Source organism: Callospermophilus lateralis, chromosome 3 (genome assembly GCF_048772815.1).
Source record: "Callospermophilus lateralis isolate mCalLat2 chromosome 3, mCalLat2.hap1, whole genome shotgun sequence".
NCBI classification, from domain to species: Eukaryota; Metazoa; Chordata; class Mammalia; order Rodentia; family Sciuridae; genus Callospermophilus; species Callospermophilus lateralis.
The window spans coordinates 138,201,242-138,214,454 of record NC_135307.1 but is presented as its reverse complement, the minus strand read 5'-3'; the positions used below and the strand labels follow the sequence as shown (position 1 = coordinate 138,214,454).

At 44.7% G+C, this 13,213-nt stretch overlaps 2 protein-coding genes across 2 annotated transcripts; one reads left to right on the top strand and one right to left on the bottom strand.

Annotated features, from left to right (window-relative positions):
• Window positions 1-2,710: 2,710 nt before the first annotated feature.
• LOC143394827 (sperm motility kinase 3A-like) lies at window positions 2,711-4,105 on the bottom strand. The gene has a single exon (XM_076849429.2). It carries the CDS (start codon window positions 4,103-4,105, stop codon window positions 2,711-2,713), a length of 1,395 nt encoding a protein of 464 aa, XP_076705544.2.
• A 7,932-nt stretch (window positions 4,106-12,037) lies between these two features.
• LOC143394826 (sperm motility kinase 2B-like) lies at window positions 12,038-12,982 on the top strand. The gene has a single exon (XM_076849428.2). It carries the CDS (start codon window positions 12,038-12,040, stop codon window positions 12,980-12,982), a length of 945 nt encoding a protein of 314 aa, XP_076705543.2.
• Window positions 12,983-13,213: the final 231 nt, after the last annotated feature.

Sequence of the window (13,213 nt, the reverse complement as noted above, 5' to 3'; positions counted from 1 at the left end):
GGATGTGCATGTTGACACAGGCAAATGTCAGGAGGGGTATGCACATAACTTGTGGTTGCTGCTGGGAATGGGCTCCAGTTGAGAGCAGGGTTGTGGGGAGCCTCCAGGTTGGGGCACTACATCCCTCTTTATGGATGAATTTCATACAGTGAGCACTGCTGTTACAAAAAAATAATAAAAAATAGCCAACAGGGTGGGAAGGAGAGCAGGTCCACTACCCTACCTGGGTCCAGGACTGCTCCTGGCCCACATGTGGGACTACTGGTGGCCTTTGCTGTTCATTTCTTTCCAGAAGCCCTTCTTCCTCTCCCCTGCCTCTGCTTGGCACAATCCACCCTTCCCTGCACCTCATCAGTGCCCCACCTCACAGATGGCTTCTGTTGCATAGCAAATGAACTAACCCCCAAACCACAGGGCACATCCCCATGAACATGTCTTCCTCCCTGTGTGGGACATGCAGCTATTCAGCTGAGGTGGGGGGATAAGGAGGGCTTACTCATGCATCCCAGGGACAACTAGAGCTGCTCTGGTGGGGCTGGGACACCTTAGCCACATTGGGCACCCACCCATGTCCTTCTCATAGTGATGTTAGAAACATAAGAGGCCAAAGGGTGGGGTAGGTGGGATAAGAGGGAAAGGAAAGACACAGGAGGCCTGCACACACAACTGGCCCCTTCTCGTTTGCATCTCTTTCTACTGACCAGAGACAGTCACAGAGCCAAGCCCAGGTTCTACAGGAAGAGATCCATTGCACCTTGGAGGGGAACTCCAAGTCACATGACCAAGAGCTTGACTGCTGGAAGGAGTGAACAATTGGGGCCCTTAAGGCAATTTCCTTCAGACACCATGAAGAGGGAAAAGATGACCCAGAGAAAGGGACAGGTTTGCCACCATGTAACCAAAGCATCCATTGTCCACTTTACTCATTCCCTTGTTTTATGCTACACTATTGTAAAAAAAAAAAAAAAAAAAAAAAAACAACAAAAAAACCCCACTTCTTTTTACAAATTCATTCCATTATTAATGAATATTTAAGTCTTTTCTACTTTGGGACTCCATTCACAAATACTCCCAGGTGTCTTAGTGCACATGGAATCACGTTTCTGTTGTGTGTGTTCCTGCCATGGAGTGGAATTGGTTTTGGATCATGGAATATGAGTGTTTCCAATATAGGTAAATAATGCTAAACTGTTTCCCCAAATCTTGTATGGAGTTATACCCTCACCAGCAGTGTGACACTTACCGTTGTTCCATGTTCTAGATAAGATTTCCGAAGAGAGTTTCTGTAGATGTTAGGCAGAAATAAATTGCATTTAAAAAAATAACCTGGTGAACCAATGATTTCATAACCTCTTACTGAAAAGACAGACATGTCCCCACCCCCTTCTATGATTTATCAGGATCCTATATAAAGAGATCTGTTTCTAAGTTCTTCATTTTTTATCAACAGTTTACTCTTCTCCAAACCAATATAAATTATTTTAATCACATCATTTTCATAATGATCCTTGATATCTTCTGAAGAAATACTTCTAATTTATTTCATTTTTTAACAAATTGTCTTGGTTATTCTTAGCTCTTTACATTTTTCGAATAAAGTCTTACTACAAAATTTACCCTTTCCAGTCTATAGTTCTGTTACTTTTTTTTTTTTGTCCTGGAAATTGAAACAACGGTTGCTTTACTTTTAAAGGGACATACATCCAAGGCCTTTTTTAAAAATTTAAGTTCTCATTATGTTGTTTAAGGCCTCACTAAGTTGCTGACACTGGACTCAAATTAGTGATCCTGCTGCCCAACCTCCCCAGTTTCTGGGATAACAGGTGTGGAACTCTGCACCTAGCTATCAGTTCTGCTACTTTTAAAGTATATAGTCATGTTAAGTTATCACAATCAAGATACAGTTTCCTAACCAGAGCAGCTCCCTTGTTGGGCTGGGGCAGTAGTTCAGTGGTAGAGAGCTTGCCCCACATGCACAAGGTCCTGTGTTCAATGGACCAGCACTGCAAAGGCACAATTCCCTTGTGATATCTGCAGTCAACCCCTGAACTCTACCTCCAGCCCCTGGCTTCCAACGGTTGGTTTTCTTTCCCTTTTCCAGAATGCCATATGGATGGAATCATGCACCATCGAAGCCTTTTGAATGTGCTTCTTTCTATTATCATAAATTATTTGCTTTTCATCCATGTTTGTGTATATCAGAAGTCTTCTCATTTTATTGCTGAGGGCGTTTTACAGTATGGACATATCATGGTTTGCTAGGGGACATTTGGATTGTTTCCAGAGTGAGGTGATTACAAATAAAAACTATGCTAATAAAATGATTATTCAAAATGTTTATAGTTTTTTTTATTAGCAAATCTGTCTGAAATTTAGTGAGAATCATCCCTGGGGAATGGGAGAAAGGACAGAAGAGCAGGGCAGGGAAAGGGTCCCAGGGAAGCAGGCTCTGATGTCTTCTGCAGGTGGGGGCAGAGGAGAGTCCTGATGACCTGATGGATGCAGAAGGGTGCTTGGTGCTTGGGCAGAGAAACCTGAGGTCTTGGCACATCTTGCTCCTGCAGTGGTTCGGAGTCCACACATCTGATGCCCACACAAGGTGTCAGGATCCACAGAGCACAGGGTCCTCTGGCTGTCCCCTGGTTTTGCCTGGGTCATCTCTTCCCTTCACTGGAGCCACACTTAATGAACCTGCCACCTTTCTGCCCTCTTACATTGGAACCAACTTATTGCTGACCCCTGGTGTGCAACAGCACAGTTCTCGGACACAGGTAGCAATCCTCCTGTCAACCCATCTCAAGCACCTTCTGTGGGCCTGGGGTTGCCCAGAGTCAGGCTGAGGGCCTACCTCAGGTGTGGGGGCCCCTGCTGGTGGCAAGTGGAGATGGAGAGCAGGCTCACTGGCACTCCTGATGTGCTTCTGCCCTGCCTGTCTGGAGCCCTCAGGCAGCTGAGGCTCACAGGGCAAGGGGAAGGTGCTCAGGGCAGGCTCGCTGGGGCTCCTCTTTGGGAGCACAGGGGAATGGGAAAGATCCACAGGGCGTGGGCGAGGCTTCACCCTCGGAAGCACAGGCTTCCCCTGGAACATGCAGCCTGCTCCCTGGCTTTTCTGGTGCTGGAGCAGGAGGTAGGTAGCCATGGCCGCATTGAACTTTCTCTTGGCCAGGGACACCCAGGTCTTGCGCAGATCATAACCCATATCAAACATGGTGGTCAGTATTTCAGGGTCTGGGCGTATGGGGATTGGCTTACTATAATCATGGGGTAAATCCTGCTTACCCTGTGTCAGCCATGGATGCTGAAGGATCTGCTTGGCTGTGGGCCGCTTCTGGGGGTCCAGGGTCAGCATTTGGCGGATGAGCATTCGTGCTGCCAGGGAAACACAGGGAGGGTCGCGGTAGGTTGCCAGCGTGATCTGACTCAGCATCTCCTTAGAGGTGTTGCCACCAAATGGGTACCTCCCTGTCAACATAAAATGCAGAATGACACCCAGGCTCCAGATGTCCACTGGGGGGCCCTCATACTCTTGCCTCAGGATAATTTCGGGGGCAAAGTATGAGAGAGTGCCCCAGAACTGGCACAGCCTCTGCCCAGGCGTGAACCTGGCACTGAAGCCAAAGTCGATAAGTCTGGCATGGCTTCTGGCATCCACCATGATGTTCTCTGGCTTCAGGTCTCGGTGCACGATGCCCTTGTCATGGCAGTAGCTCACGGCACTCACTACCTGCCGGAAAAGTCTGCGGGCCTCTTCCTCCTGCATGCCATCCTGCGGGATGTGGTCCAGTAGCCGACCCCCACCTGCGTGTTCCATCACCATGTAGATATTTCTGTGGGTCTCAGCAACCTGCAATAACTGGATCACATTGGGATGCTCCAGGTTCCTCATCATCTCTGGTTCGGAGAGGAGCAAGAGATTCTGGCCTTTCTTCCGCAGGACTTTGATGGCCACCTCTACCCCAGTCAGGCGATGGCGGGCTAGTTTGATCTTGCCAAACCCGCCAAACCCAATGTCCCTCAGGACCTCATACTGGTCCCTCAGGCCTGTCTTCTGCCAGGAGCTGGGCCCCTGCAACATGACACTACTCTCACTACTCTGGCTATGCATCCTAAGTAAGAACACCAACCAAGAACGCTACCAAAAAATAAATAAATAAATAAAAATAACAGACCAAAACCGTGAATCAAAATCAAAAACAGAAACAAGACAAACAACAACCCAAATCAAAGAACCAATAGTCAAGGACCACCAGCAACAACTGGCAACCGCCAACCACCAAAAGTTCTAACTATCATGGAGTCCGACAGGTCACCACCAAGGGCTTCCTGTAGTTGTGGACAAAATCCCAGCTGTGGCCACTCTCTCATATATCTTTGAAACTTACTCACAATGGCTCCTTGTGACATCAGAGCAAGTAATCGCCCAGCCATGCCTGGCCATAATTCCCATGGGGCCTCCAGAACTTCTTCCATTTTCAGAATAGTAATAAAGAACTTCAGACACTTTTTCCTTTATTGGTTCATGGAGACTGAAGTGCACTTGCTTAGAAATTAATATTCTATGGAACTTCAATGTAATTTTCATTTTCCATCTAAAAACGTGTAATAACTTTTGGTTATTTCCTTAAATACAGTACACAAAAATAGCATTTATCCTGGTTCCTAAATTTTGGGTGTCTTCTCACATTTTACACATCTACCTCATCCTTGTCCCTTGTCCCTTGTCCCTGCACTGGAAGCAGTTTCAGGAAGACTGGGAAGAGTTTGGGAAATGATGGATCTGGAGAGGCGGGCAGAGTGGACTGCCAGATGACAAGGCAGGAGATACAGACCATCTAGAAAGATGGCCAGAAGCTTAACTAAGGTACCAGAAGCTAATGATGTGGTCAGAATTCTTTTAAAAATGGATGCTCAAGGACATAGTGGGAGGAAAACAGTAGTGAACATGGTGGACTTGGTGGAATTTTTAGGCAGGGGGGACGGGTGTGGCATCAGCAAGGGAATCACCACACATGGCCATCCACATAGGGAAAACATGTGGAGAACAGGACGTTTGAGAGGAATTACAAGGACTAACAGAATCTACTCATTATTTCGGTGAGGGGCATAGGAAGAGGGATAGGTGCAGCGAAGTCCAGGGGAATCCAAAAGCCACTGAATGGATCAATGGGTGAACCTGGAGGACCCTGTGCTAAGTGAAAGAAGCCTGACACAGGGAGAGGATGCTGTATGATCTCTCCAGTGGAATTTGAAAGACATGTACTTGTAGATGCAAGGAGTAGAATGGTCTATGGGCAACAAAGAGGTGATGGTTAAGGAGTTGTAACATTTCAACTATGCAAGTTGATTAAGTTCTGGAGATCTACTATGTGATATCATGTCTGGAGCTGACAGTACTGTACTGTATACTTAAAATTTCTAAGAGGGCGGAATGTATGTTAAATTTTCTTACTAACAAAGCCCTCCGCCCCAGTCATAATAATAAAGAGAATGGGAAGAACCTTGGGGAGGTCTATTTGTCATCTTGGTGCTGGTGATGAATTCATGGGTGTATACTTTTCCCAAATTCATTAAGATGCATACACAAAATATTCAAGGCTTTTTTTTTTTTTGGTCAACCACTTCTCAATAAGTGATTTTAAATAAATGAATAGATATTTTTCATAAATGGTTTTAATGACTCCAATTATGGACTATTCTTTGAACATATATCTAAGCCAAGTCAAGAGCACTTCATTCACCAAGTCTGATTGGCTCTATCAGTTGCAGCAGTAGTTTTTCAAGTGTGATCTCCAGACCAGCAGCATCTGCAATATCTGGAGGATGACAGAAATGCAAATTCTCCAGCTTCAGCCAGTCTTGCTGAATCAGAAGCTCAGGAGGTGGAGGTGGGGCCCAGGAATCTGTCATCACAAGCCCTCCAGGTTATTGTTGCACGTTCAAATGTAGAATCCTCTGAGCATGGTAAGAGGAAGGCTGTAGACATCGGGGAAGCAGGGATGTGAAGAACAGCTGTGATTTCAGGCGCACATTGTGTGAGCAGGTGGAGTTCAGACAGTTCTTGGAGAAAGGAGATTGGGAAGGGAAAAATCCTTAAAAGACAAGTACTATTCCCCCCACTCTCTTGAATTTAGGCCACTGAGATTTTAACAATTCCACTGATGGGGAGTGTATCAAATATCTACTATTTTATTACTGGTATTATAAATCCATTGTATTTTCAGGCTAGTCTGGAATAGCACAACATACATGACAAAAAATACTTGATATATTTACAGAAATAGTTTAGTAACTATGGTGTCCTTGACAAGCGTTGCTCTTCTTTTTTGATCTTTATCTGCATATCAGAACCACCTGGGGAGCTTTAACAAAACCCTCACATCTGGGTGCACCACAAGGTTCTGACTCCTTTGCCCCTGTGTGTAATCTGAACATTGGGATTTTAGAAAACTCCCCAGATAATTCTAGTGTGCAGCTAAGTTTGAGACCTATGAGGATATAAATTTATCATCAAGCCTAGGAACTTAGGTTTTTTTTTTTTTTTTTTGCCAGTGGTGAGGAAGATGATTTGCTCCAGGTGAATTTTCCAAACAGAGGAAAAAACAGGTGGGATTTAGCTTCGAGTCAGTACACGGTTCACCTTGGTAAAGCAGAGTGAAGCTGTGCGTTATTATTGTAGGGGATGGAGTTCTGTTCAATTTAACAAACATTTATTGAACTCTCTGGGTAAAGTAATCTGCTAGTTGATAGGGATTCAGTGAAACACAAGTCCCTGTGTTCAGCTCCTTTTTTAGAGCAGGGATCAGACAGAGTGTGATCTAGAATTTTGTGTTGTCTACATATTGATGGTTCTCAGTATTGGTGAAAGTGCACATCTGTGCATTGGAGTAATCAGGTATTACCATGCTATTTGTGTTATGAACCAGAGCTAAATCACTGGTCTGCAAATAATTTACTCTAGATAAATAAATTACGGTGCACTTGCAGATATGCAAAAATAGCATCACTCACTTAAGTTCCAACATTGAATGAGAATTAGAGATAGCATTATAGATGGAAATTGTTCACATGAGGCCCAAAAGATGATCTAAACAATCCTAAAATCACATATGAAAGATTGTCATACCTGTATTTTGATCAACGATATCAGTAAGTTCCACTTATTCAGCAGCAAATGGATCAATTTGTGTCATCTGTAACTATAGTGTATGTGGAAGAATCACTACATTTGAAGATAGGGTAGGGAGAATTATGCAGACAGAGTTGAAGTCAGCAATTCCATGTGGTTTAGTAACACCTAAGAGTTCTATGAAAGTAAGGACTTTTCATAGTGTATCCAGGCACCAGTGACTGAAAACAACAGAGACATTCTCAAACTGAAGAGCACAGCTCAGATGGGCCATTAAGCGATAATCCCTGTCTTAGAATCTGCATTCCTGTGTGGGATTCAAACGCTACCACCTGCTCTAGGCTTAAATTCTAATTAGCTTAGTACCCTCCTACAAAAAGAATTCCTGTTAGTTTCAGCAAATTCCTGGGAGGTAGGTCCATATTGACCTGGTTTGTGTTATATGCCCCATGGGATTCAGCTATTTTCTGAGTCAAATCATATAATTAACCCATGTAGTGCAAGGTGAGCTTTGACATATTGGCTGAGAGTAGGGGGTGATTGGCTTAGAAAGATAGGGTGGTCATTTCCAGTTCTACAGTAGGTATTTGAAGAAATGGATGTGTGGGAAAATGAAGAGCTTATCCCAAGTCATGTAGGCAGTAAATGAAAGACACTAACTTGTACTTAGTCTGCTGGACTCTGTAAACTGGCCTAAAGAATGAGGATTTGGGCTAGCCACGCTGGTGCATGCTTGTAATCCCAGCTACTTGGAGGCAGGAGGATCTCAATTCTGAGGCCAGCCTCAGCAACTTAGAAAGGTAAGCATCCCTGAGTTCAATCCCTAGCACCAAAATAAAAAGTTTTTAAGAGGAGCACCTGGGAGTCTATGGAAATGTAAGCTCCAGGGCCATTCACAGCCATGGAAAGCCCCTCTCCATTAAAAACAACGACAAAAAATTGTTTGATTTTCCTTTCAGAGCGCTGCAATAACCATGTCAACTTTAGATCTCCCCAAACCTGTCTTTGATTCCTGCCTATCTTGTTTCCCCTGCCTGGATGTCCCTGCCTGCCTGCAGTTCTAACAGCCTGTTTCAGGACACATCGCCCTCCAAATTCAGATACTCCAGCTGATTTTGCTTTGGCACTTTCTCTGGCTTCCCCAGTAAAACACGATTACTTCCTATTCATGGAACCTTCTTTGAAGATCTCCTGGGATATCTGTCACAGTCTCCCTTGTGTTATTTGAGCTGCTCATGTGCATATCTTATCTTTCTGCTGAAATGTCAGTCACTCTCAGGTGACTTAGTTTTTCTGAGTCCCCCTGGGAGTCACTCTATGGTTTTCTAGGGGTTATGTACCCGATGCATGAATGTTGGGGGATGAGCACAGAATCCTCGCCTACCAAGAGTGTCTTTGTTGATTATCCTGGAACTACTGACTTTTTTGTTTGTTTCATTTCTCTGTTTTTTTTTTTTCTCTTTTGTATTTTTGGACAACTCTTTATCTTGGTTTTCCCAAAACCAGGAAATTACTTGCTCTGTGCCAATGATTCTGGAAGATTTTTTAAGGAGAGGCTTTGAAAGACAAAGGTGTAAAAAATATTGCAGGCCAGATGTATTCATTTAATATTCCAGAGGTCATAAAAAATGCATTAAGGGGAGTCACTAGAAATGTTGTCTCATAATTTCCCTGGTTCTTCTCCTCTGGGACATTTTTGTCACTTATTTGAATGCTTAAGAGGTGGTTGGGTTGTTGTCAAGGCTTTACTAATAAATATTTAATCAGTAAAAACCTTCTTTAAGTCTTTCTAATGGTGTCCATACCAAATACTTTCAGAAATAACAGACTTCTCTCAAATGTACCCCGGAATACCTACACATAGAAAACGCACATCTCTGCAGAACTAACAAGGCTATTTTCTACACCTAATACTCTTACTATTCCATTTCATATTAGATAAATCTTTAAGCACTGTATGTTTTTCTAATTACTTTTAAAAGCAATTTATTTCAAGCTACTGAAAATGCAGTGCATGTTCATGGTGAAAAACACAAAAAAAATATATACCAGGGAAAATGCCTGAGTTATTTTCTTTTGCAGACTTCTGAAATGCTTCAACAAAGGTTTTTAGTGCATCCATAGAGTCGTTAAGAGTCTTTAATTTGTCTCTCACAGTATGTGTTTGCGTGTGCTCCCACTGAGACCTGAAGATGCTATTTTAGAACAATTGAAGAGGAACATCATTTCACCAAACCATATAAAGAGCCTTACCAACCTGTTAATGAATATGATTAAGATGAAATGAGCAGGTTAGAGAAGTAGAGAAGTAGGTGTACCTTTCTCAAGGAAGATGAATCCAAGACCCTATGGGCCAGGACTACAGGTGACATAATTTGCATACAGGCTCCTGTTACATTTCAATTTCAGTGAGCACATTGAGTCAGAAAATATCTATTGTTCAGCTTCTGGAAATTTCATTATTATTCTGAATTTCCTTAAGTAAAAGTTGCTTTAGAAGCCTCCTAAATTCTTTTGGGTGAAACATGAAGAAAAGGAAGATTTCATATGAGGTACAAGTACAAGAATCAATCAGGATCACTTTTAGGCCAAGTGTGGTGTTTATGAGGCACGCACCTGCCCCTGAAGGCTGAGGAGCTGATATTGAGGTCTTCAAAAGGAATCATTTCTAACTGAGCACTCCCCTCAGCAGCTCTGCCTTGGCCCTCAGAGATCTTGCCCAACTCCAGTGTCCTTCAGTAGCTTTGTGAAGATGCCACCCACATCTCCAGCCTCAACCTGGACAGGCACAGATCCTAGACTATGAAAACCACTTCCACATAGCCACTTCCTTCAAATTCAATGTGATTGGTAGTCTCTTACTAATCTTTTTTATCTGCCAGTCTCCTAATATCTTAGCCCATAAATTGAAGTCATTTTTATGAAAAAATATTTATTCATTTATTTAAAATCATTTCATTAAGAAATGGTTGACAAGTAAAAAAGCCTTGAATATTTTGTGTATGCATCTCAATGAGTTTGGGGAAAGTTTACACCCATGAATTCATCACCAGCACCAAGATGACAAATAGAGCTCCCCAAGGTTCTTCCCATTCTCTTTATTATTATGACTGGGGCGGAGGGCTTTGTTAGTAAGAAAATTTAACATACATTCCGCCCTCTTAGAAATTTTAAGTATACAGTACAGTACTGTCAGCTCCAGACATGATATCACATAGTAGATCTCCAGAACTTAATCAACTTGCATAGTTGAAATGTTACAACTCCTTAACCATCACCTCTTTGTTGCCCATAGACCATTCTACTCCTTGCATCTACAAGTACATGTCTTTCAAATTCCACTGGAGAGATCATACAGCATCCTCTCCCTGTGTCAGGCTTCTTTCACTTAGCACAGGGTCCTCCAGGTTCATCCATTGATCCATTCAGTGGCTTTTGGATTCCCCTGGACTTCGCTGCACCTATCCCTCTTCCAATGCCCCTCACCGAAATAGTGAGTAGATCCTGTTAGTCCTTGTAGTTCCTCTCAAACATCCTGTTCTCCAACAATATTCACTACCATGTCTTCCCCGCCCCGGCCCCAAAAATTCCACCAAGTCCACCATGTTCATTACTGCTTTCCTCCCACTATGTCCTTGAGCATCCATTTTTAAAAGAATTCTGACCACATCATTAGCTTCTGGTACCTTAGTTAAGCTTCTGGCCATCTTTCTAGATGGTCTGTATCTCCTGCCTTGTCATCTGGCAGTCCACTCTGCCCGCCTCTCCAGATCCATCATTTCCCAAACTCTTCCCAGTCTTCCTGAAACTGCTGCCATTGCAGGGACAAGGGACAAGGGACAAGGATGAGGTAGATGTGTAAAATGTGGGAAGACACCTGAAATTTAGGAACCAGGATAAATGCTATTTTTGTGTGCTGTGTTTAAGGAAATAACCAAATGTTATTACAGGTTTTTAGATGGAAAGTAAAATTTACATTGAAGTTCCATAGAATATTAATTCCTAAGCAAGTACACATCAGTCTCTGTGACCCACTAAAGCAAAAAATGTCTGTAGTCCTTCTTTATTCCTATTCTGAAATTGGAAGAAGTTCTGAAGGCCCCAAAGGGAGATGACCCCTGGGAGTTATGGCCAGGCATGGCAGAGCAATTAATTGCTCTAATGTCACAAGGAGCCATTGTGAGTAAGTTTCAAAGTGCAGGTAATATAAGAGAGGAACCGTGGCTGAGGTTTTGTCCACAAGTACAGGAAGCTCTTGGTGGTGACCTGTGGGACTCCATGATAGTTAGTACTTTTGGTGGTTGGCAGTTGCCAGTTGTTGCTGGTAGTCATTGGCTATTGGTTCTTTGATTTGCGTTTGTTGTTTTGTCTTGTTTCTGTTATTGATTTTAATATGTTGTTTTGGTCTGTTATTTTTATTTTTATTTTTGCTAGTATCCTTGGTTGGTGTTCTTACTTAGGATGCATAGCCAGAGTAGTGAGAGTAGTGTCGTGTTGCAGGGGCCCAGCTCCTGGCAGAAGGCAGTCCTGAGGGACCAGTATGAGGTCCTGAGGGACATTGGGTTTGGCAGGTTTGGCAAGATCAAACTAGCCCGCCATCGCTTGACTGGGGCAGAGGTGGTCATCAAAGTCCTGCGGAAGAAAGGGCAGAACCTCCTGGTCCTCTCCGAACCAGAGATGATGAGGAACCTGGAGCATCCCAATGTGATCCAGTTATTGCAGGTTGCTGAGACCCACAGAAATATCTACATGGTGATGGAACACGCAGGTGGGGGTCTGCTACTGGACCACATCCCGAAGGATGGCATGCAGGAGGAAGAGGCCCGCAGACTTTTCCGGCAGATAGTGAGTGCCGTGAGCTACTGCCATGACAAGGGCATCGTGCACTGAGACCTGAAGCCAGAGAACATCATGGTGGATGCCAGAAGCCATGCCAGACTTATTGACTTGGGCTTCAGTGCCAGGTTCACGCCTGGGCAGAAGCTGCGCCAGTTCTGGGACACTCTGTCACACTTTGCCCCTGAGATTATCCTGAGGCAAGCATATGAGGGCCCCCCAGTAGACATCTGGAGCCTGGGTGTCATTCTGCATTTTATGTTGACAGGGAGGTACCCATTTGGTGGCAACACCTCTAAGGAGATGCTGAGTCAGATCACGCTGGCAACCTACCGCGACCCTCCCTATTTTTCCCTGGAAGTGCGAATGCTCATCCGCCAAATGCTGACCCTGGACCCCCAGAAGCGGCCCACAGCCAAGCAGGTCCTTCAGCATCCATGGCTGACACAGGGTAAGCAGGATTTACCCCATGATTATAGTAAGCCAATCCCCATATGCCCAGACCCTGAAATACTGACCACCATGTTTGATATGGGTTATGATCTGCGCAAGACCTGGGTGTCCCTGGCCAAGAGAAAGTTCAATGCGGCCATGGCTACCTACCTCCTGCTCCAGCACCAGAAAAGCCAGGGAGCAGGCTGCATGTTCCAGGGGAAGCCTGTGCCTCCGAGGGTGAAGCCTCGTCCACATCCCGTGGATCTTTCCCATTCCCCTGTGCTCCCAAAGAGGAGCCCCAGCGAGCCTGCCCTGAGCACCTTCCCCTTGCCCTGTGAGCCTCAGCTGCCTGAGGGCTCCAGACAGGCAGGGCAGAAGCACATCAGGAGTGCCAGTGAGCCTGCTCTCCATCTCCACTTGCCACCAGCAGGGGCCCCCACACCTGAGGTAGGCCCTCAGCCTGACTCTGGGCAACCCCAGGCCCACAGAAGGTGCTTGAGATGGGTTGACAGGAGGATTGCTACCTGTGTCCGAGAACTGTGCTGTTGCACACCAGGGGTCAGCAATAAGTTGGTTCCAATGTAAGAGGGCAGAAAGGTGGCAGGTTCATTAAGTGTGGCTCCAGTGAAGGGAAGAGATGACCCAGGCAAAACCAGGGGACAGCCAGAGGACCCTGTGCTCTGTGGATCCTGACACCTTGTGTGGGCATCAGATGTGTGGACTCCGAACCACTGCAGGAGCAAGATGTGCCAAGACCTCAGGTTTCTCTGCCCAAGCACCAAGCACCCTTCTGCACCCATCGGGACATCAGGACTC

Coding starts and splice junctions, on each gene's coding strand:
- LOC143394827 (XM_076849429.2), bottom strand. CDS start 4,105: ATGCATAGCCAGAGTAGTGAGAGTAGTGTCATGTTGCAGGGGCCCAGC.
- LOC143394826 (XM_076849428.2), top strand. CDS start 12,038: ATGGTGGATGCCAGAAGCCATGCCAGACTTATTGACTTGGGCTTCAGT.